Source organism: Tachyglossus aculeatus, chromosome 17, assembly GCF_015852505.1.
Source record: "Tachyglossus aculeatus isolate mTacAcu1 chromosome 17, mTacAcu1.pri, whole genome shotgun sequence".
NCBI lineage: Eukaryota > Metazoa > Chordata > Mammalia > Monotremata > Tachyglossidae > Tachyglossus > Tachyglossus aculeatus.
Window position 1 is genome coordinate 40,632,365 of NC_052082.1, and position 24,365 is coordinate 40,656,729.

Sequence of the window (24,365 nt, forward strand, 5' to 3'; positions counted from 1 at the left end):
AGGAGAGCTATATAGATATTTCTGTGACCTCATTTGGTTGGGTAACTAGTACATTCGAGAACCTAACTTGCACTAAAAAGACAAAAACTGCACTACTAAATAGCTATAAAATGCAAAAAACTTTTGGAAAGTCACTGATTATATTCCCGTTATTGGGGTTTCAAAAATGGAGATTGGTTGAGTGTCCAATTGACTCACAGTCAGCATTTCCCCTCTTCACTGGGGTTGGGCTTCTTGGAAGAGGAAGCCATAAATTAAAACTTTGATCAATCAATTAATCATCTGTGCTGAGCACTTCCTGTGTGCAGATCACTATACCAGTGCTAGTGAGAGTACAATATAACAATAGAAGTGACACATTCCCTCCCCACAACATGCTTATAGTCTAGAGGGGATTATTTGATTAAATAGCAAAGCATTTATTAATCCACCACGGAGAAATTTATTTCTTTACACATTTATTTTTACCTAGGTCAGTGATAGAGGGAATGCTAATGGAATGATGAACAGCCCAAGGAGATATGGGCACTGGTGTTTCTGCCTCTCTGTCTCTTTAGTCTGCTCTCTTTCATTCCATTCAGCCGCTGTGCCAATGATCTCTGTGAGGCCAGACAAGGAAGACAAAAAAAAAATTCCTAGAAATAGTGTCTGAAGACTGAGGCGATGAGGAGCCTGCAGTTATTTCACCGAGTCTCCGTGCAGGTGATCCTCCAGGAGGTGGTGGGTCCTTGGGTCCCAGAGACAGAGATTATACAAACTTGCGCTCACAGACGTAGAATTTGTCCAAAGCACAATTTTCCGTATGTATTAATTTTTGGCTTGAAAATAATGCACAATCCTTACCCTTTCCTTCAGAGGTGAAGAGACTATAGAGAAAAAAAAGTACAAAAACTTCAGTCACATGCATCTTCAAATGGAAACAATGTTTCTTGTAAAGGGCTAAAATCACTTGGAAATCAATCTCCAGATTTCCCCTGTTAAAATGGCACTGTTGAGTGCCCAATAGTTCCCTTAATGGCTCCAAACTCCCCTTCTGGTGCATAACTCATTAGACCAAATGCTGCATAGTTACATTCTCTTTCCTTCTGCCAAACCAGCCAAAGTCCAAATTTCAGGGTAAAATATACATAGATCTGTAAAAATGATAGACCACTAGAATTAGGAATCCTATGATTATAAATGGACTTCCACAAGTTCAGTAATGGGGAATTTCTCAGAGAGACCTTCCACTGGGAGGTTGAAGGGAAGAAAATTAAAATAAAAATCTCTAAAATATTACAAATTGAAAAGTCAGAAGATGTGGGTTCTAATCCCCGCTCTGCCATTAGCCTGCAGTGTGACTTAGGGCGAGTCACTTAAACTTCCATGTGTCTCGGTTTCCTCATCTGTGAAATGGGGATTCAGTACCAGATCTTCCTCTTTTCTAGACTGTGAACCCCATGTGAGACATGGATTGTATCTGACCCAATCAACTTCTACATATTACAGTGTTTAGTACAATACTTGGCACATTGAAAGCACTTGACAAATACCATAATGAAGTATTAATTTTTCACAACTGAAAAAAGTTGTGATTCCCCGTTCACCCTTGTTGTGGGGCACACTTTTCAGTTCATCTCTGAAAGACGAGGCACATGACAGAGGTACATCTAAGTGGGAGAAGTCTCAAGAGACTGTCAGAGAAAAGTTCCAGTTTCAGAATGATGCTATCTCAAATTTAAACCGGGGATTCAGTGGAGTAGGGGACATCAGAGAGAAAATACGGATATTTCCACTGTTGAGAAGGTACAAAGGAATTCAGGTTCACTTTTGGTAAGGATTGAGCCCGCAGCATGGCTCAGTGGAAAGAGCCTGGGCTCGGGAGTCAGAGGTCATGGGTTCGAATGCCACCTCCGCCACTTGTCAGCTGTGTGACCTTGGGCAAGCCACTTAACTTCTCTGTGCCTCAGTTACCTCATCTGGAAAATGAGGATTAAGACTGTGAGCCTCACGTGGGACAATCTCATCACCTTGTATCCCCCAGTGCTGAGAACAGTGTTTTGCACATAGTAAGCGCTTAACAAATACTATTACTATTGTTTAGGACCCTGCATTGCAGAGTTGATGGTCAGGACTTTGGTCTCTCTGTTCATTGTAGTATACTCTCCCAAGCACTTAGTACAGTCCTCTGCACATAGTAAGTGCTCAATAAATACAATTGAATGAATGAATCTCTGGAACCTGAAAGTGAGTGAGAGAGATCTAGGGAATTTAGGAAAATCCCCATAGAACTGTCCGGGATTAAGGGCGTTGTTCCCTTTGTTTCTAGACTATGAGCCTTTTGTTGGGTAGGGACCATCTCTATATACTGCCAACTTATACTCCCCAAAACGCTTAGTACAGTGCTCTGCACACAGCAAGCATTCAATAAATACGATTGAATGAATGAAGACAGACCTGGCTAGGTGGGGAACAAATAACTTTGATGCTTGTCCGGTCATCACCTCATCCTAGGGCTCAGACCCCGAAGTTTCTCTTTCTCCCAAAGCTTAAGGGTTTCTGCAGCTCCATAGGGCCGGTCAAGGGTAACGCCCTGGAGGACACAACTGAGGAGAGACTTACTAATTGCTGGAGTAAGTCGTTCCATCTTCCCACCACCAAGGACTACTAGGTCCAGCACGGGACAGTCCAATCCAATAAGAAAATTTGAATAACTTAAAGAAACCCTATAGGAAATCAGAAGCATAAAGGTAATTAATTCTCCACCATGGAAAGGAACAAGCTAATCCCCTTTTTTAATTGGCCCTGTCAATGATACCCTCATCTGGACAGTCATGTTCTTTCTACTTCTAACAGAGCAGCCTCCCTCCGGACACCGTAGTTAAAACCGACCGATCCAGGGGAAGCGAACAATTAATTAATCAATCAATCAATGGTATTCATTGAGCGGTTACTGTGTGTATATGTGCAGAGCACTCTACTAAGTGGTTACAGTACAACAAAGCTGGTACTCATGCACTCCGCCCAAAATGAGTTAACAATCTATTGGGAAAGACAGACATGGATATAAACTAATAATTTATGGCTATGTACCAGCTTTCTCTTGTTTATCTTCAGGAGACTGGAGTTCTGGGACTTGCACGCCTGTTGACTCTCCTTCCAAGGTTTCAGTTCAGTAGAGTAGAGGTAACAGCTCATGTTAAATTGAACCCAGTTCCCTGGGCATAGAGAGCAGGAACAGTCTAAATGAGAAATTATATCAGTTCCTGAGGGGAGAAGTTCATCATCCCAAGATTGTTCGTAGAGTCATTCCCCCAGCCCAATCTGCCTTTCTCCTGGGAAGAATTCAGAACCCCCATCCTCTGAAAATCTGGCAGAGAAGTGGTCCATGGGATAATCAGGGGTGGGGCAATGGGAGACATTTTACAGGTCCCTATGGACCTTACCCCATCCATCTCCACCCCAGCAAAGAGGAAGTCATGTGGAATGAGTTGAACAGTTATTCAGAAAGATCAGGAATGAATCTGAGACATGGGCTGGAATGGAAAAATCCTGGATTCTCGGCTGTCACCACAACTCTGTCTTTGTCCTGTGAGCCTTAACCCAGCTCTAAGTTCTGGCTGCCCCAGGACAAATAATAAGGTAACCGAAAGGACCTACCTGTCCTGTGGCCTGTTGTGGGCATTGAAGAACTGTTTTGAGTTCCGTGACTGGATACAACTAAGGAAATTATTATTAGAACGGTTATTTTTTGTTGTTGTGGTAAAACACGGTGAACAATTAGAACAGTGCTTTTCACATAGTAAGCGCTTAAAACATACCATTTAAAAAAAACAATTAAAAATTGCTTTGAGCAACATGCTATTAGTAATAGTAAACAATAAGTTTGCTGAAAGACAGAACTTACCTATACTGGAGTCTGCTGTGGGCAATGAAGTAGTGTTTTGGGCTCCATGATTGGATGGTGCTTTGGAAATGATCATTAAAATGGTTATAAACTTTGATGTGGTTAAATATGGCTAAAAATGCTTCGCGCAACAAGGTAATAATAATGACAATCACAATTATAATAATGATGATACTACTAATAATAATGATAACAATGAGGGTATTTGTTAAGCACTTACTATGTGCCAACCTTTTTTAGATACTAGATAATTAGGTTGGCACACAGGACCTGAAACTGGGGAAACTGAGGAAGCAAAATCATGGTGCAGGGACAGTGTTCAACCCGACAATCTTTTCTGTACCCCATAACTTATTAAAAGGCACGGCATGTAGTAAGCGCTTAACCAATACCATCATTTTCATCATCATCAAAAGCACTTTTAATTTCTCTGACCAAACAGCTCCAGGTTGACAACCAGAATTACAAACAAATGCCCCCTACCACTATCAGCTGTTCATATTGAAAGTTTTTCTCTTGTGTCCTTATTTGAAAAGGTTAAAAAGGTTGAGGATTATTAGTTTGGCTAGTGTTGCAACAGCAGTTAAAATTATGTCACCACTTAATGGGAGAAACTGCTACCAGAGATCTGAGTTTCATTCCAACTGAAAACAGAAACTATTGGAGCAAGCACAGAGGATAAATGTGGAATCTTCTTCTGTCAGACTCTTTACACGTATAACTGATGCTTTTTCTGGCTCTGCTTGGAGATTGCAAGCTCCATGAGAGCAGAGGTCATGTCTTCATCCTCTTGCTTACTCTCCCAAATCATTGAAAATGGCATCAATGAGTAATGACAGTCACCATGACAGCGTGCCAACCAACAGGTTTAATTAGAAACGGCATCTTGGGATTCCTCAGAAAGAGTCCATCAGTGGTACTTTTTGAGGGCTTACTATGTGGAGAGCACTGTACCAAGTGTTCGGGGATGATGGAGGCGGGGTTGCGGCGGGTTTACAGAGGCGGAGGGGCCCTGGACACCCAGCGTGTGCATTATTTCAAAGCCGAAACCTGGGTAAAGTGTCGGCAGGGTTGTCTGGGGCTGGCGTGGCGTACTGTAGGAAGGAGCGAGGGGCTGTGGGTAGGCCGGGGTATCGCTTTCTCGGGGCACCAGAGGGGTGCGGGAAGGCGGGGGCGGCCAGGCGGCCCGTTCTCTTGTTCTGCCGCCTGCCGTGGGTCCAGGGGATCCAGTGGTCCGGGTCCTTCCGGAACCCAGCTTTCCAAAGGTGCCCAACTGTCCCTTTCCATTCCATCCCATCCTATCCCAGCAGCATGGTTTAGTGTAAAGAGCATGGGCTTCGGAGTCAGAGGACATGGGTTCTAATCCCTGCTGCTGTGTGACCTTAGGAAAGCCACTTCATGTCTCTGCCTCAGCTACTTCATCTGTGAAATAGGAATTTTTTTAATGGCATTTATTAAGTGCTTACTATGTGTTCTAAGCACTGGGGAGGTTACAAGGTGATCAGGTTGTCCCACTGGGGGCTCACAGTCTTAATCCCCATTTTTACAGATGAGGTAACTGAGGCCCAGAGAAGTTAAGTGACTTGCCCAAAGTCACATAGCTACCAGTTGGCAGAGCCGGAATTCAAACCCATGACCTCTGATTCCAAAGCCCAGGCTTTTTCCATTGAGCCACGCTGCTTCTCTGTGAGCCCCATGTGGGGCAACCTGATTACCTTTATCTACCCCAAAGCTTAGAACAGCGCTTGGTGCATAGTAGGAACTTAACAAATACCATGATTATTATTATTAGCAGATTTGGTAAATATGATCCCTGCCCACAATGAGCTTTCAGTCTAGAGGAGATGCCTGTCTTATCGCCTTTTCTGGAAGACCTTATAAACAGGACAGTTTTCCCTCTTGAACAAGTATAGCTGTGAATCTGCCTTTGGAGCCAGCTTTACTTCTTTCAGGCCACTCAAGTAAAACTGATTTCATTAAAGAAGATGGACTAAGATCATTTCAATGAGCTGAAAGAGTTAAGGCACCTTTTATCATTCACGAAAGAGTTCAATTACCCATAAAGACCTGCAAAATCAGTGGTTTCAAAGTAAAGACCTTCTAAGCCAGATCGTTATCCAACAAATTATTTCATCTCCAAATACTCACTCTGGAAAATCTGTAGAGCCATAGTTGCCGTGGTGACCACCAGCCCGAGACACAAGATCCCCAGAATCCCAGCAATGGGCCTCCATGGAGGGGACAGGGAATCTGACAGAGAGGGACAAGGAGATGATCAGCAGGAGGATGAACAGAGGAAGCAACAAGAATGGGACATGGATGGAATAAGCCCGGATTCCTCAAGTCAAGATTGAGAAACGTGCTCCAGCACAAGGCAATAATTTTCCCCCAGTGAGGGCCACGGGTTGCCATTCCATGGGTTGCCAGATTGGCTAACAGCACCAATCATTTTGCTACTTGAAGATACTTTATTTTGCATCACTGATTCATTCAAGCAGCATAGCTCACTGGAAAGAGTACAGGCTTTGGAGTCAGAGTTCATGGGTTCAAATCCCGGCTCTGCCACTTGTCTGCTGTGTGACTTTGGGTAAGTCACTTCACTTCTCTGTGCCTCAGTTACCTCATCTGTAAAATGGGGGTTAAGACTGCGAGCCCCCAGTGGGACAACCTGATCACCTTGTAACCTCCCCAGTGCTTAGAACAGTGCTTTGCACATAGTAAGTGCTCAATAAATGCTATTATCATTATTATTATTATTATTATTATTATTATTATTATTATTATTCATACAATTGTGCAAAAGGGAAGATGATTCTCCAATCTACATTTCCTGCCCTGATCTCTCTCCCCTCTCTGCATTCTCACATTTCTTCCTGCCCTCAAAGCATCTCTACTTGTATGCCCTGCCGTCACTTCCAACTTAACATATCAGAGACAGAACTCCGTATCTTCCCACCCAAACCCTGTCCTTTTCCCGACTTTCCCATCACTGTAGACAGCACCACCACCCTACCTATCTCACAAGCTCGTAACCTTGGCATTTCTCTTGACTCCTCTCGCCCATTCAACCCACATATTTAATCCATCACTAAATCCTGTTGGCCCAACCTTCACAACGTCACTAAAATTTTCCCGTTTCTCTCCATCCATTCTGCTATCCAAGCACTTATCCTATCCCACCTTGATTACAGTATCAGCCTCCTTGCTGACCTCCTAACCTCCTGTCTCTCCCCACTCCAGTTCATACTTCACTCTGCTGCCTAGATCATTTTTCTACAAAAACGTTCAGGCCGTGTTTCCCCACTCCTCAAGATACTCCAGTAAACTCCTTACCGTTGGCTTTAAATGCTCAATCACCTTGATCCCTTCTACCTCTCCTTGTACTTGCCGAGTGCTTAGTACAGTGCTCTGCACACAGTAAGCGCTCAATAAGTACGATTGAATGAATGAATTAATTAATCTCTTACCTCAACACAGTCCGCACACTTCACTCCTCTAACGCTGATCTCATCTATCTCACCGCTGACCCACGACCTGCTTCTGACGTGGAATGCCCTCCCCCTTTATATCCGACATAAAATTACTCTCCCCATCTTCAAATCCTTATTGAAGGCATATCTCCTCCAAGAGGCCTTCTCTTCCTAAGCCCCCTTTCCTCTTCTCCCACTCCCTTCTGCGCCACCTTGACTTGCTCCCTTTGGTTATTCCCCCCTCCCAGACCACAGCACTTATGTATGTATCTTTAATTTTATCTATTTATATTAATGTCAGCCTCCCCCACCATACTGTAAGATTGTTGAGGGCAGGGAATATGCATGGTTTTTGTTGTACTGTACTGTCCCAAACACTTCGTACAGTGTTACGTACACAGTAAGTGCTCAATAAGTACAATTAACAGACTGACTGACTGAATGTCCCTGGAAACGACAAGAGGAATAGTAAAATCCTTCGGTGTAAGCAGTCGGTAACCTGTCATACCTTGGCTCTGTCCAACCTCACATCTGACTTGGAGTTGAGGCTGACCAGACCATTTTAGGTCTGTGTAAGTTCCTTGCTGCTCACTCTCAAGACCTGCGTTCTTGGCATCCTTATATCTTCTGTGTTGCTGTTGCTTAGATGGCTTGGAATTTTTCACCTCTGTGTAGGTCACCTGCTGCTCTGGTCCTCTGTTTGAAATGTTCTTAGATTTTCTGTGCTGCTGCTGCTGCTGAGAAGACTCGGAATTTTTTATCTCTGCATAGGCCACCTCCTGCTCAGTGGAAGCGTCTTCATTCTTGTGTCTCTGAGGTCTCCCATCTGGCTGCTGGGATGAGTTGCGAATGATCAACTTGGAATAGGTGACTTGTTTTTTTTCCATCTCTAAGCGACAGAAGAGACGGAGTTTAGGCTCTCGGAGTGAATCCGAGAGGAAAGGACGGTGAGTCTGCTGTACTCTTCCAAGGGCTTAATACAATATCAATCAATCAATCAATCAATCGTATTTATTGAGTGCTTACTGTGTGCAGAGCACTGTACTAAGCACTTGGGAAGTACAAGTTGGCAACATATACAGTCCCTACCCAACAGTGGGCTCACAGTCTAAAAGGGGGAGACAGAGAACAAAACCAAACATACTAACAAAATAAAATAAATAGAATAGATAAGTACAAGTAAAATAAATAAATAGAGTAATAACTCAGCAGGCACTCAGTAAATTATAATGACTGATTCACTGATTAGTCCACCCCACCCCTCTCAGTAGTAGAAACTATGTGCTACTGAATGAAGTGTTTGGGCACAGGGAAGGGCATTTATCAACAACAGTGGGTGAGGTGGCAACAGTGACCTATCTTCCCTGCTATTCCCAAACCATACTGGGATATGATATGATATGATAGTGGAAGCAGCGCGGCTCAGTGGAAAGAGCTCGGGCTTTGGAGTCAGAGGTCATGGATTCAAATCCCGGCTCCACCACTTATCAGCTATGTGACTTTGGGCAAGTCACTTCACCTCTCTGTGCCTCAGTTACCTCATCTGTAAAATGTGGATTAAGACTGTGAGCCCCCAGTGGGACAACCTGATCACCTTGTAACCTCCCCAGCACTTAGAACAGTGCTTTGCACATAGTAAGCACTTAATAATTTCTATAATTATCATTATTATTATCCCCACACGTTAATGCTCCCAGCCCTATTTTCTCTCCCAACTCCCTGATCCCCAGTCTCAATCTGCCAGACCCAGTGCAGGGGTGGCTAGGAAAAGCAGTGTGGCATAGTGGACAGGAGAAGGACCTGTGTTCTATTCCTGGGTTCTTCCACTTGTCTGTGGGGTGACCTTGGGCATGTCACTTCACTCCGCTGTGCCTCAGTTACCTCATCTTCAAAACAGGGATTGAAACCGTGAGCCCCATATGGGACATGGACTGTGTCTAACCTGATTACCTGGTATTTACTCTAGTGCATAGAACAGTGCCTGGCACATAGTACTTCCCAAGCGCTTAGTACAGCGCTCTGCACACAGTAAGCGCTCAATAAATACGATTGAATGAGTGAATGAATAGTAAGCACTGTACAAATACCAGAAAAAAAAAATGGGGCCTGGAGTGTGAGAGTTCTAGGGATGGATTGGGCTAGAAGTTGAGGGGGACAAAGAGGGGGCTGACCAAATTGACCCACCCAATCTCAATCCTCAGCCATAACTCCCTGATGAATTGAGGTTGGAGGAATGTGGACATTCACATGCGGGTCAGAGGAACAGATGCTGAAGTCTCCCTTCTCTCTCAGATCACTGCAAGATGGAGACAAGTGACCAGTTGGAATGTGTTTCTCACCTCCCGTCTAAGTGAGAAATGGGTCTCTGAGCCCCAACTGGTAAGTACTGCACAGCTGGGCTGTGGTATTTGTTAAGCACTTACTATGTCCCAGGCACTGGACTAAGGGCTGGGGTAGATAATCCAGTTGGACCCAGTAAATGTCCCACATGGGACTCGTAGCTTTAATCCTGATTTTACAGTTTGAGAAAGCTGGAGTGGGTTATTCTTCAAAAATCCAGACTCAGGGCTGGCTGGCCTCTTGTCTCCATGAGCCGAGAGAACGGGGGAGTCCAGTTTGGTTAGAGTTCTTCTATCAGACATGTGAATGGTTAAAAAGAACTCAATTCTTGGAGCAGAAGAAGCTAATTATAGACGTAGATATCCTCTATTCCATTTGAGGTTTGATTTGGAAATGCTTCACTTAGGAAGGTCCTATATGAATGCATTGTCAGTCAGTGGAATCCGTGATTAGGCACTGTGAGCTGGACAATGCACTAAGCACGGTAAGAAGAAGAGAAGTAGAAGAAACAGTCTCTGTCCTCAAGGGGGTTACAGTAAAATGAGGGAGATGGAAATGATACAGACCCAGAAGTGAAAAAATAGATGAAACAGCTAATGAAACATTTTAGCACGAAGGAAACCTTAAGGACCTCAAAAAGAACTTAAAGGAGCGAATTTACATATCTATGCCTAAGTTTTAAAGAGAAGCTTTATAGAGAAGCAGCGTGGCTCAGTGGAAAGAGCCCGGACTTTGGAGTCAGAAGTCATGGGTTCAAATCCCAGCTCTGCCAATTGTCAGCTGGGTGACTTTGGGCAAGTCACGTCACTTCTCTGGGCCTCAGTTACCTCACCTGTAAAATGGGGATGACGACTGTGAGCCCCCCGTGGGACGACCTGATCACCTTGAAACCTCCCCAGCGCTTAGAACAGTGCTTTGCACATAGTAAGCGCTTCATAAATGCTATCATTATTATTTTAAAGAATGAGTAGGTTGGGCAAAGTGGCTGAAGCCAGGTAAAGTCAATCTGGAAGGCTTCATAAGGGATGGGTGAATTTTGGCAAGTTTTTGGAAGACAAGCAGGGTTTGTCTGGTGGAGCAGACGTTTGTGTTGACAACATCTCAAATTCTTTGAATCCTGAAGTTCCTGTTGCTTTTCATAACTGTGACATCTAATATAATAATAATAGTAATAATCAGAATAAGAGCTATAAACATGTGGTACTTGTTAGGCACTTACAAGATTCCAGGCACTTTACTAAGCATGGAGGTAGATACAAGATTATCGGGTAGGACACAGTCTTAAATCCCCATTTTACAGATGAGGTAACTGTGGCACAGAGAAGTGAAGTGACTTTCCCAAGGACACACAGCAGAGAAGTGGCAGAGCCAAGATTGGAACCCAGGTCCTTCTTGCTCCCAGGCCCGTGTGCTGTCCACTAGACCACACTGCTTCTCACAATTTGGAACCCCTTCCACTCTACTCCCTTTTCAAAATGCTACTATTTCTAAAGGACTCAAGTCTAGCTAAAAACTAATTTTTATATCATGCCAGGCCTTCTCTAATCTCCAGATTTTCCAATCGAACCCCTCCATTACCACCTTTCTTCTCTTTCTGGATCAGCATAATTCTAATCTTGTCTTAATCATGACGATGCATGATTTTAAGAAAAGTGTCACAGCCTGCCAAAGTCCACCACAGAAAATCCAACTCTGCACTCCAGATCCTTGGAAAATGCAGAAAAGAGTTATGATGAATTATGTTATGTTATGGCATCAGAGGAAAAGGCTGAAGCAATACAGCCCGTCTGTCCATCAATGGTATTTATTGAACATTTACTCGGAATGTATTGTGTGCTGAGCACTGTACTAGACACTTAGGAGAGTACAAAGAGTAAGTAGACATAATCCCTCCTTCAAGGAGTTTACAACCTACTGGGGGAGAAAAACATTAAATTAAATTACCAGTACGTGGAGGTAACAACCACCTACAAACACATACACAAGAATGCTTTTGGGAAGCGGTACATTGGGTGACTAGTTATCTCTTTATCCCCTTATCATTATCCATGATTATCCCTTTAATTGAACTCACATAGAATGTAAAATTAAATTGCAGGTACCTGTTCTGAGAAGGAGGGTTGCAGACGTTGTCTTTCTGACCGGTGAGCGCGTGCGTTGCGATTTTCACCTGTGGATCTCAGGATCTGGGAATGATCCTTCTAAGCGAATACGGCTGTAGATCCTGCGGGAAAGTGTACCAGGGAGAAAGAAAAGCCAGGAGAACCCCATCTGACTATCCTGTGAGCAGAGTGTACACTGGGCCATCAATGGAAATACCTTTACCAGTTTAGTGCTCTGGAAGAGACCACCCAGGAAATGCTGACGTTAACTGCTGGGGAAAAATTAGTTCCACCTACTGAACACTCTCTGATCAGAAGGCTGTGATCTTTCTGGTCCTCAGTGATATTGAAACAATTTTAGCTGAGCCTGAGATTATCTAAATGCAACCCCTGCAACCATTTCTATGGGACGAAACTCAGCATATGTCCAAGGCCCTTTTCCGATCCAGTACTCATCCTGTGGGCTGTCTCTTCACATTTATCCCTCCCTGATAGCTGCTCTTACCAAAAATGTTCTGCCTCTGAGCCTCAGCTGGGGCTAGATTAGATTTTCCTGGCCCGTAATGTCAAGATGCTCATCAGAGAACGTTCTCATTTCTCCCAAGTTAGCTGTTGATGATGTTTCTGGCTCTCCTCCTTCATTAGGATAGAAACAGCGCACCAATCAATCTGTCAATCAATGGTATTTATTGAGCTCTTACCGTGTGCACTGTACTAAGTGCTTGGGAGAGTATGATACAATCAAGCTGGTAGACATGATCCCTGCCCAAAGGATCATATAGTCTAAAGGGGAAGATAGACATTGAAAGAAATTAAATTGCAGAAAAGAGGAATGGCAGGGTATGAGGATATGCCTATAATAATAATAATGATGGCATTTATTAAGCACTTACTATGTGCAAAGCACTGTTCTAAGTGCTGGGGAGGTTACAAGGTGATCAGGCTGTCCCACGTGGGGCTCACAGTCTTAATCCCCATTTTACAGATGAGGTAACTGAGGCCCAGAGAAGTGAAATGACTTGCCCAAAGTCTCACAGCTGACAATTGGCAGAGCTGGGATTTGAACCCATGACCCAAAGCCTGGGCTCTTTCCACTGAGCCACGCTGCTTCTATAAGTGCGGTGGGGGTGAGGATGGGGTGACAGTCAAAGGTCAGAAAGGGTACAGATCCAAATGCAGAAGTGACACAGAAGGGAGAGCAAGTGGGGGGAATTAGGGAAGGAAAGTGTCATTTGCTAATTAAGATCAGAAGGAACAGAAGGCCAAATGAGTCATCCTATCTCCCTGCAATGAGAGGCTGGCCAGATCCCTAGGCCATGAAGACAAGGTCACGATGGAGACCATCTAGCAGAGAAACTTCAGCCTACTGTTGCTCTTATCCAAGTTACCCCCTATCTTCAGCCCCCTGGGGACACCGGTTCGCTTGTCTCCGGAGATCTGGACAAACAGGATAGGTCCTTTAGGGTGGGATGGCTTGAGTCCACATTCTTTGGTTCTTTCTACCTTGTCATAAATAATACCTCTGCTTCCTCCTCTCTCTGAGTGCTCTTCAGAGTAATAATCGTGGTATTTGTTGAATGCTTACTATGTGTCAAGCACAGAAATAAACACTAAGGTAGATACCACATAATCGGGTAAGATTTATTCCACGTCCTACACAAAGATCACGGTCTAAAAATTGACATTTTATAGATGAGGAAGCAGAGACACAGAGAAGTTAAGTAATAATAATAATAATTATGATGGTATTTGTTAAGTACTTACTATGTGCAAAGCACTGTTCCAAGCGCTGGGGAGGTTACAAGGTGATCAGGTTGTCCCACGGGGGACTCACAGTTTTTATTCCCCATTTTACAGATGAGGGAACTGAGGCACAGAGAAGTTAAGTGACTTGCCCAAAATCACACAGCTGACAGTTGGTGGAGCTGGGATTTGAACCCATGATCTCTGACTCCAAAGCCCGTGCTCTTTCCACTGAGCCACACTGCTTCTATTCAGTCAGCTGCCAAATCCTGCTGGTTTTTAGGAAACTGAGGGCCAGAGAAGTTAAGTGACTTGCCCACATCTCCTCGCTGACCTCCCTGCCTCCAGCGTATCCCCTCCACAGTCCACTCTTCACTCTACTGCCCGAATCATTTTTCTAAAGCTTTCACTCTGTACCCGTTTCCCGACTCCAACTGCTGCCCATCCCTCTCCTCCGCCTCAGGCAGAAATTCCCGACCAGAGGCTCTGACGCTCCATCTTTTATCCATTCTCTTTGCCCTCTACTCCCCAGCTCACATTTTTCATTCTTCTCAAGTTAATCTTTGCACTGTGTCTCGTTCCCCACTCTCCCACCTGCAACGCTCGGCTTCCTTCGCTGCCTTAGAACGCCCTCCTCCCCGCTCCCTCTATCAGCTAAGGCAGGGAAAGGGAAACAGAGTCTGGTCCACGACGTCTCTTTTGGTTTGCAAATAATCTCGAGCGCTTGGCCTGTTGGAAGCAAGCTGTTCCGAGATTCCGATGTTTGGCTCGAGGCCCGAGCAAAAAAGCCTCGGGACAGATTGCTCACAAACAGAGGGGAGATGGGAGGCCGGGGGTCCCTCCGGGCCCACCGCTGGCAGCTCCCTCAGTTCCCCAGAGCGGATCTGCGGGCTCATGTGGTGTAGGGCTCGCAGCTGGTTTTGAGCATAGGCAGGAGAATGGGGTAATACTCGTTGCTGCAATTACTAAGAGCTTAGAGTTAATTGTTAAGTGACTTGTCCAAGGTCACACAGCAGGCACATGACAGAGCTGGGACTAGAACTTAGGTTTCTTGACTCCCCCGACCTGTGCCACATCCACTAGACCATGCTGCTTCCTGGTTTAGGAGGCTGCTCATTCATTCATTCAATCGTATTTATTGAGCGCTTACTATGTGCAGAGCCCTGTACTAAGCGCTTGGGAAGTGCAAGTCGGCAACATATAGAGACGGTCCCTACCCAACAACAGGCTCACAGTCTAGAAGGAGGAGACAGACAACAAAACAAAACATGTAGACAGGTGTCAAAACCGACAGAATAAATAGAATTACATAAATAGCCTGTTGTGAGGCTATTACTCATTCTTCCATCTATAGGATCGTTAATTTGTCTTTCTTTAATCTTTCCAACTCAGTCTCATTTCTGAAGCTTTTAAGCTTCTAAGTAGTTCTCCCCTAAGCCATCCCCCATTTTTTCCCCCCCCAGGACTTTGTAAGAACTTCAGTAATGAAGGTTTATGCAGACTGGAAGGATTATTTGTCTTTATTCCTACCTATAATAGTAATAATAATGATGGTATTTGTTAAATGCTTACTATGTGCAAAGCACTGTTCTCAGCGCTGGGGGATGCAAGGTGATCAGGTTGTCCCACGTGGGGCTCACAATTTTAATCCCCATTTTCCAGATGAGGTAACTGAGGCACAGAGAAGTTAAGTGACTTGTCCAAAGTCACACAGCTGACAAGAGGCAGAGCTGGGATTAGAACCCATGACCTGTGATTCCCAAGCCCGCGCTCTTTCCACTGAGCCACGCTGCTTCTCTACATGTGCAACCCAGGATCACAGCCGTACGCTGCTGAGCTTCTTCTTCTATTTTGTGTCCTTTTCCTAGATTGTTTTTGCTTTCCTCATCAATTATAAGCAGCCATTCTCATCTTTATTCATGTAGTTATTTCTTTTACCCTTTAATTGGTCTTTTGAACTTAATTATTTTGTTTTTTGACCAGGGCTGACGCTGAGTTTGCTTTTTGTTTAGGTTCGTGTGGAGTTTTTAAAAAAAAAAATGGTATTTTTTAAGTGCTTAATATGTGTATTAATCAGGTCAGACACAGTTGCTGTTCCACATGGGGCTCAGAGCTTAGGTTGGAAGGAGGAGGATTCCCATTTCACAGATGACAAAACTGAGGCACAGAGAAGTTAAGTGACAGGTAAGTTGTGGAGATGGGATTGGAACCCAGATCCTCTGATTCCCAGGTCCCCGTTCTTTCCACTAATAATAATAATAATGACATTTATTAAGCACTTACTATGTGCAAATCACTGTTCTAATCGCTGGGGAGGTTACAAGGTGATCAGGTTGTCCCACGGGGAGCTCACAGTCTTAATCCCCATTTTACAGATGAGGTAACTGAGGCTCAGGGAAGTTAAGTGACTTGCCCAAAGTCACACAGCTGACAAGTGGAGGAGCCAGGATTTGAACCCATGACCTCTGATTCCAAAGCCCGGGCTCTTTCCATGCTGCTTCACTAGGCCACACTTCTCCTATTATCTGAAATCTGCACAAAGCAAACGCTCGATAAATACCATAAATACCATTAGTAATGATGATTTTGATTCATTCATTCATTCAATCATATTTATTGAGCGCTTACTGTGTGCAGAGCACTGTACGAATGATGATGGAAACTTTTTTTTTCACTCATATCTCATCCCGTGACAGGAAATATTTCTCTTGGGTAATATGCTCCCAAGGACATTAACAACCGTGACAGTAACCATCACCTCTCCTGACACCTTTCTAAGTCACTGAGACCCAGGAATTAATGTACCTTGTGGGAAGACGTAAAATGTTAAAGACCTTATGAGCTAGAGTCATGTTGAAAAAAGGTTCTGTCTTGGGAATTTTAACTGTATCTTCAAAGTATTATATCTTTTGGCCTCATATTGACCCAATTGTTTGTTTATATCGTGGGCACAGATATAAATGGATTCTCTTTGAGGACTTTGCTTAGGCAGTTGATTACATGTTGTCCTCACACCAAGGAACTGTGAATAACTGTGAACAGAATGTCAAAGCGACCCATATCATAAGTGGAAAGTTTGCATCTGCTAAAACAGTAGCTCAAGAGTAGCAGTTGGGGAATAACTACACCTCTAGGCTATTTTAAAGCTGAAATCATTCAGGAAGTCTGAAGATCAGAGACCTCATTGTTTCACTCTGCCTGTTCTCACCTCTGTTGTCAGAGTGAGGGTCTTTATCCTGTGATTCAGACCAGAATTGAACCCCCTGGGGTCTGGGTGATGGATGGAATGGGGAACAGAGATGTCACAGTCCCAGCTAAGACTAAATAAATCACAGGCTTACAATCGCTAGGGCTCTCTTAGTGATTAATGAGTTCATTCATTCATTCACTCGTTTGTTTATGCAATTTTTTGGTTATATTATGGGCATTCATTCATTCAATCATATTTATTGAGCGCTTACTGTGTGCAGAGCACTGTACTAAGCAGCAGTGTCATGGGAAAGAGTCAAATGATCAAAATGATCTGGGACAATGGCAGAGACTTCAGTTTTTACTGTGGAGAAGAAGGGAACGGTAAACCACCTCTGCATTTCTTTTTACCAAGAAAACTCTGGAGAAAGAACCATGGAGTCGCTATGAATCAGAAATGACTTGACAACAACTAAGGAGAAGATTTTCTGCACTAAGTAATTCAATCAATCCTTCAGTAGTATTCATTGATGGCTTCCTTTGTTCAAAATGCTATACAGACCATTTGGAAGAGTAGAATAGAATTTGTAGAGTTTCTCTACCTACTGGGGCATTTTCTTTTAGACTGTGAGCCCACTGTTGGGTAGGGACTGTCTCTATATGTTGCCAACTTGTACATCCCAAGCGCTTAGTACAGTGCTCTGCACACAGTAAGCGCTCAATAAATACGATCGATTGATTGATTGATTGTCTTATGAGGTTGAGTTGTCTCCAACCCATTGTGACTGCATGGTCACATCTCTCCCAGAATGCCGCACCTCCATCTGCCATTATTCTGGCAGGGTATCCATAGTTTTCTCAGTCAAAATACAGAAGCGGTTTACCATTGTCTTTTTCCACGTATTAAATCTGAGTCTCCACTCTCCCAAGCTGCTGCTGTACAGCACGGGGGAGTTTTGACTTGTAGCAGATCGCCTTCCACTCGCTAGCCGCTGTCCAAGCCGGGAATGGAACGGGTCTGCCTCTGCTTGACTCTACCTCCCATAGCTGAGACTGGTAGAGTACTGGAAACTCCCCAGGTCTGATCCTGAGAGGGGAGTGGGGCATATAGACCGTAAAATGAATTTCAGGTAGGGAAAGATACTGAGCATAAAAGGAGGAAAATTCAGAAACTAAATGGGGTAAACTGTTTCTTCCTTTGGTTGTCCTTTGAAGATATCACGTGGTCATTCATCATGATCACCATTATCACCACTGTCTTGATCATCATCGCTGTGACGAATGTGGTCACAGTTACCATCTCATCACCACTATGATGGTGAAAATTAATCCACGGCTTCCAGGGTGTGAGCTACCGAGGGCTAAACAGCTCACTGTCTAGGAAGCCTATGAAGGGTGGAACCTCAGTTTTACACACCTTTTCCCCACACGCAGGAGAATTAGCTGAGAAACACAGAATGAGAAGTGAAAACCTCTTCTTCTTGCTAGGTCACTCAATTTCACTTCCAGGAAATTAGAGAATCCTAGCCTGGAAAAGATTTCCAGAGCATGGCTCAATGCCACTGAGCTCAGGGACTGACTTTAGGGACTTCAAGAATCCATAGCCTGGAAAGACCTTGAGAAGCAGCATGGCCTAGTGGAGAGAGCATGGACCTGAGTGTTAGAGGACCTGAGTTCTAATTCCGGCTCCTCCGTTCGTTTTCTGTATGACTTTGGGCCAGTCAATTAACTTCTCTGTGCCTCAGTCACCTCGTCTGTAAAATGGGGATTAAGATTTGAGTCATCTGCCTAGAGGTATTTGAAAACATGAGAGCGAATGAGTTCTCCAAGGAGGTAGAGAATGGAAGAGGACTCACACCCGAACTTTGAGGGACACCCACAGTTAGGGCGTGGGAGACAGAGGAGGAGCCCACGAAGGAGATTGAGAATGAGCAGCCAGAGATATAAGAAGAGAACCAGGAGAGTAAAGTGTCACTGAAACCATTCTAAGCACTTAGGAGCATGCAATATAATATTAGTGTGGCTCAGGGGAAAGAGCATGGGCTTTGGAGTCGGTGGTCATGGGTTCAAATCCCAGCTCTGCCAATTGGCAGCAGTGTGACTTTGGGCAAGTCACTTAACTTCTCTGGGCCTCAGTTACCTCATCTGTAAAATGGGGATTGACTGTGAGCCCCCCGTGGGACAACCTGATCACTTTGTAGCCTCCTCAGCGCTTAGAACAGTGCTTTGCACATAGTAAGTGCTTAATAAATACCATCATTATTGTTATTATTATTAAATTGAGACATTCCCTGCCCACAGTAATAGTAATAGATAGGAAGTATTATCCTAAATAGTAAGATAGTAAACATAGTAAGGAAATAAACTGAAAAACACACTGGGGCTCTGTTTTTTTCTGCTTTTCAGATGGAAAAATTATTGACACAATTCACCCAGCTGGCTCAGGAGCTGACCCTTCTTTGTACTGGGCCAACATTGTTGTTTGGGGACTGTTTGTCTAATCTTACATTTGTAGTGGCTATTGTCTGTTAGATGTGGCATTTAATAGTGTCTCAGGGCCCCAGTGACCGCTGTTGCTGCACTGGTGTCCTAGTAGCTTTCTGCTCCTCTGCTCTTAGACTCTCGTCAATGCTTGCAGGGCCAACTGGGTGTGGACTCTGGATAGGGCTGGCAGTTGATTCCTCCTCTCCCTAAATCCCATAGTTGAACCCTGCCCCCACCTCCCCTCAAATGTCTGCCCCCCGTCTTCCCGACACTCTCCAAGCTTCCCCCAAAACATCCTGGAAGACTGACAGCCCTGGCCTCGGAAACCTGGTCTCAGAAAAGAAAAAAAAGAACATACATCTAGTCCTGTGAGGGCATAAAATATGTGCAACCCAGAGGGGAACTTTACATTGGCAGTGTCATGCAAAACATCTCCCCTGGGAATTTCTTTGGTGGTTTCGACAGGACATTGTGATACCCGTGGCTTTGTCTCCTGGGCACTTTCTATATATTTCTAACAGAAACAGCAGTTTGTCTTTCAGTCTCAGAAAGCTTGAGACATTTGAAGATCCTCTCAAGGATGACAAGCCCACCATCGGACCTCCCAGAAGCCAGCACAGGTATGTCTGACCTGGCTCAGAGTGCTATAGGAAATTGATTCTTGTGAGTGTCAGCAGAGAAAACAAAGGAATTAAAACCCTGGGACTCTGGTCACAGAGAAGAGGAGATAAATCCCTGCTAATAGAGAGAGACTATCCTTCGTGGATCCATGCCTGTTCCATGCCTTTCTCTCTTTCAGGTTCCTTGCCTTTCCCATGGTGGCTCATCACAGTGGCTCTGGGGATCCTCTTCATGGTGCTTTTTGTGACTGCTTGGCTGTTGCAGGTGAAATATAAGCTCGGGAACGAAACAATTACAATCCCTTTCGGTTTCATCATGGGTTCAGGAATTAGGTCTGTACTGATTAGAGGAAGAAATGCCCAAATGGCATTGAGAGGGTTTCTCCACAGGTTTTCAAATTCCCCTTCTTCTCCGATGGAATTGATGGGGCAGATGGTTGTTTCAGATGGAGCTGGAAGGATAGCTCAAGCTATCTTGATTGGAGCTTAGACATGGTGACTACTAAATTCTTTCGCCTCTTACCTATCCCAATGTGTGCTTTTGTGTGTGTATTATCTCCTTCTCTTCCTTTATCGAACTCTCTGAATCTGCTTTTTTTTCTCTCTGTACCTAATCTCTCTTTCTGTGACAGGGTAAACCCACAAAGGGATGAGGAAGTCAGCTAAAAGTTGAAAAATTGGAAAAAGAAAAGAAGAGGAAGACAAATAAAGGCAGGAGGCAAGCAGTAGATGCCAGAGAAGTGGAAAGGGTGAAAGGATCGATCTTGTTTCTACCCCAGCACTTAGAACAGTTAAGCTTGTAGTAAGCGCTTAACTAATACCATAAAAAATGGATTTTCCATTCTATGGCAGCAGATTTAAAGGGATCACCAGAAACACCAGATAGATTTATCTTTGGAGGAATTCAGTGTTCCTGCTGTGTTCCTGTTTGTACTGACACGAACATCATGCTCACCAATAGATTCACCGGTCTCTCCGTGGTGGCTAATTGTGATGACTCTGGAGCTTGAACAATTGTGGGTGTCATCGCTATGCTCAGTAAGTAACTCCTGAGCAGATGTGAAGTCTAGATCAGTTGGCTCCTTAATGTATGAATTATGATTAGTAAGGATGATTGTTTTTATGATTTTACCCAACTTAACCTGAATTTTACTCCCAACCCATTTTCTTCAAATGAGGTTAAAATTTAAAAACACTTCCCAGTTTGTGTTACGTTTAATTGCCATTGCTAAAATAGCCCTAGGTTGATTTACAAATCCTTCCTATTCCTGCCACACTTGAGTGGTCAATTTGTAGCACTTGTATGATGAATTGTCAGTATCTCCACTGATAGCAAGCAAGTCGACAAGAAGTTGGGAATGAGGTAGTGTAAGATTTGGTCATGTTTAATGCAGTGTGATCTTTTCTTGAGGAGGAGGTATTTCCTTTTTCCCCACCCTCGAAGGTATCTGGAGTTTCCTTTGGGCCACTCATCCCCATGGTCAGTTTTTGCTTAATTTCTCAGGTGACGGTCTTCATTCACGTCATGCCATTGTGGAATCCGTGGCTTAGTGGAAAAAAAACTAAAGCATGATTGTATTTGTATGGGTTTACTAGAGATGGCAAAGCCAGGATGTTGCCTCTGGCTGAAGTCTGTTCGTGACATGCTCTATTTTGTTATCATCATACAAGCTAAAGCTACATTGCTCCTGACTTCTACTGTTTGTTCACCCTTCTTACTGAAATTTCAGTCAGTCCGTCAGCCCATCATATTTATTGAGTTCTTACTGTGTGCAGAGCACTGTACTAAGCGTTTGCAAGAGTACAATATAACAATAGAACAGACACACTCCATGCCCACAGTGAGTTTACAGTCTAGAGGGGGAGACAGACATTAATATAAATAAATAAAATTACAGATATATACATAAGCACTGTGGGGCTGGAAGGGGGATGAATAAAGGGAGTAAGTCAAGGTGACACAGAAAAGAGTGGGAGAAGAGGAAAGGAGGGCTTAGTCAGGGAAGGCCTCTTGGAGGAGGTGTGACTTCATTAAGCCAACTTGTACTTCCCAAGCGCTTAGTACAGTGCTCTGCACACAGTAAGCGCTCAATAAATACGACTGAATGAATGAATGAATGAATGAATGAATGAATTAAGGCTGTTTACCCTTTTGGATGGGTTACTTTCTCTTGGGATGTTACTGTTGGTTCCCGGCTGTATTGGGCATCCAGCTTAGGAGTTAGAATAATAATGATGGCATTTAATAAGTGCTTACTGTGTGCAAAACACTGTTCTAAGTGCTGGGGAAGTTACAAGGTGATCAGGTTGTCCCATGTGGGGCTCACAGTCTTAATCCCCATTTTACAGATGAGGGAACTGAGGCACAGAGAAGTGAAGTGACTTGCCCAAAGTCACACAGCTGACAATTGGCGGAGCCGGGATTTGAACCCATGACTTCTGACTCCAAAGCCCGTGCTCTTTCCACTGAGCCATGCTGCTTCCCTGTCCCCTACTCTTCTTTTTCTCCGCTCACTCTCCCGGAAAACTGATCCACTCCCATGACTTCAGCTATCACCCTTATAGAAGACAAGTAGGGTGAGGCTTTGCTTCAGGGAGCCATGTGGCAAAAGTTGCCATGTGGGACCTACCAAAGATGACCCCCAAGCATGCATTTTCCAAAATCGATGCCCTCTTGGTATCATTCAAAGATGGCAGCTGCCCCTAATTTTCTACAGATGGCGGCTGCCCCGTCTTTCTCATAGTTGATAGCTCCTGGCCCCTGTCAAGGAGGGTGACACCTCTGAGCTTCTGATCTTCTCAAAGCTGGGGGCAAGATGGAAGTGATCCATTAGCAGGACTAAATTTGAGGTTTCCGAGTCACGCTGGCCGGGGTGGTGGGGTGGCAGCACGGAGATGGAGGAAGTAGTGATGAAATGTTCTACAGAAAAATGTTGGCTATAATGTCATCACTTTATGATACATATGCATACAAGATAACATATTGGCATCATTCATCTACGCCTGCATTGCTACAGTGCTCTGCACACAGTAATTATTATTACAAAGCACTTGGGAGAGTACAATAAAACAATAAACATACACATTCCCTGCCTACAATGAGCTTACAGTCTAGCGGGAGAAACAGACATCAATATAAATAAATACACATATGTACATAAGTGCTACGGGGGTTAGAGGAGAGAAGAACAAAGGGAGGAAGACAGGGCAACACAAAAGGGAGCAGGAGAAAATTCCCACTTTTCCTCATCTCCCACTCCCTTCTGCATCACCCTGACTTACTCCCTTCACCCTCTCCCGCCCCAAACCCAACCTCACAGCATTTATGTATGTGTAATTTTGTTTATTTGTATTGATGTCTGTCTCCCCTTCTCTAGACTGTGAGCTAGTAGTGGGAAGGGAATTTCACTGTTCACTGTTGTACTTTCCCAAGGGCTTAATGCAGTGCTCTGCACCCAGTAAGCCCTTAATAAATACAATTAAATGAATGAATGAAAGAAGAGGAAGGGGGAGCTTAGAGAAGACCCCTTGGAGGAGTTGTGTCCTCAATAAGGCTTTGTAGGCAGGGAGAGAAATTGTCTGTCGGATTTGAGGAAGGAGGACGTTCCAGGCCAGAGGCAGGATGTGGGCCAGGGGTGGGCGGGAGATAGATTGAGGTACAGTGAGAAGGCTGGCATCAGAGGAATAAAGTGTGTGGGTTGGATTGTAATAGGAGAGTAGTGCGGTGAAGTAGGAAGGGGCAAGGGGATTGAGTGCTTTAAAGCCAGTGGTGAGTTTTTGTTTGATGCAGAGGTGGATGGGGAACCACTGGAGGCTATTGAGGAGTGAGGAAACATGTTCTGAGTGTTTTTGTAGAAAGATGATCCAGGCAGCGAAGTGAACTATGGACTTGAGTGTGGACTTCCTGCTTGAGTGGCCCCTTCAACCACAGGGGCTCTAATCGTGGCCTCCCCAATACCTGAGACCACCCCCCCCATAGGCCTCCAGGAGCCACCATCCCTTGGGTAAGCGCACAAGCTCTGCAGCCCTCTGGTCTTCCTCTCCATGATATGGAAGTCACATTATGTATCTGGTTTCTAAAGGCCTTTGAGATCCATATATTCATGAAGCTAGTCAACGTGACCATCGGTATCATTTTGATGACAGACATTTATGGAAAATCCTTTCTTTTGTCCATCACAGGTTCACATTAACAAAGACAAAGTCAGGTGGTGACTGTGCTGTTCATGGAGAGAAAAACATTATCTACGATCAAAACTGTATGGAGGCAACAAGTTTTATCTCTAGTTGCTCTCTGTGAACGGCTCAGACGTTGGAATTTATTCCAATCCCAGCACAGGGGCCTCCCTAAAGAGATTTTTCCTGAATCCTGGAAGCTCGACTGCTTCACCTCACTGGTTTCAAGGATACGGTTTTGACCCCATTGTTGTTAAAAGCCCAGACGGCCCTGGATGGAATTGAAATTTTTGGATACTGGAGAAGCAGAGCCATTAAAGTCCCATATCCTCATGCGATATTTCCAGTCTAAACA

General features: G+C 44.3%; 1 protein-coding gene across 1 annotated transcript; it reads right to left on the reverse strand.

The window, feature by feature from the left end:
* Window positions 1-740: 740 nt before the first annotated feature.
* Window positions 741-11,877, reverse strand: LOC119939258 (natural killer cells antigen CD94-like). The gene is made up of 8 exons (XM_038759161.1): window positions 11,799-11,877; window positions 7,865-8,245; window positions 6,035-6,136; window positions 3,887-3,946; window positions 3,640-3,699; window positions 3,073-3,221; window positions 2,602-2,705; window positions 741-866 (listed from the first exon to the last, which is right to left on the reverse strand). Exons 2-8 carry the CDS (start codon window positions 8,241-8,243, stop codon window positions 749-751), a joined length of 972 nt encoding a protein of 323 aa, XP_038615089.1. The 5' UTR covers window positions 8,244-8,245; window positions 11,799-11,877; the 3' UTR covers window positions 741-748.
* Window positions 11,878-24,365: the final 12,488 nt, after the last annotated feature.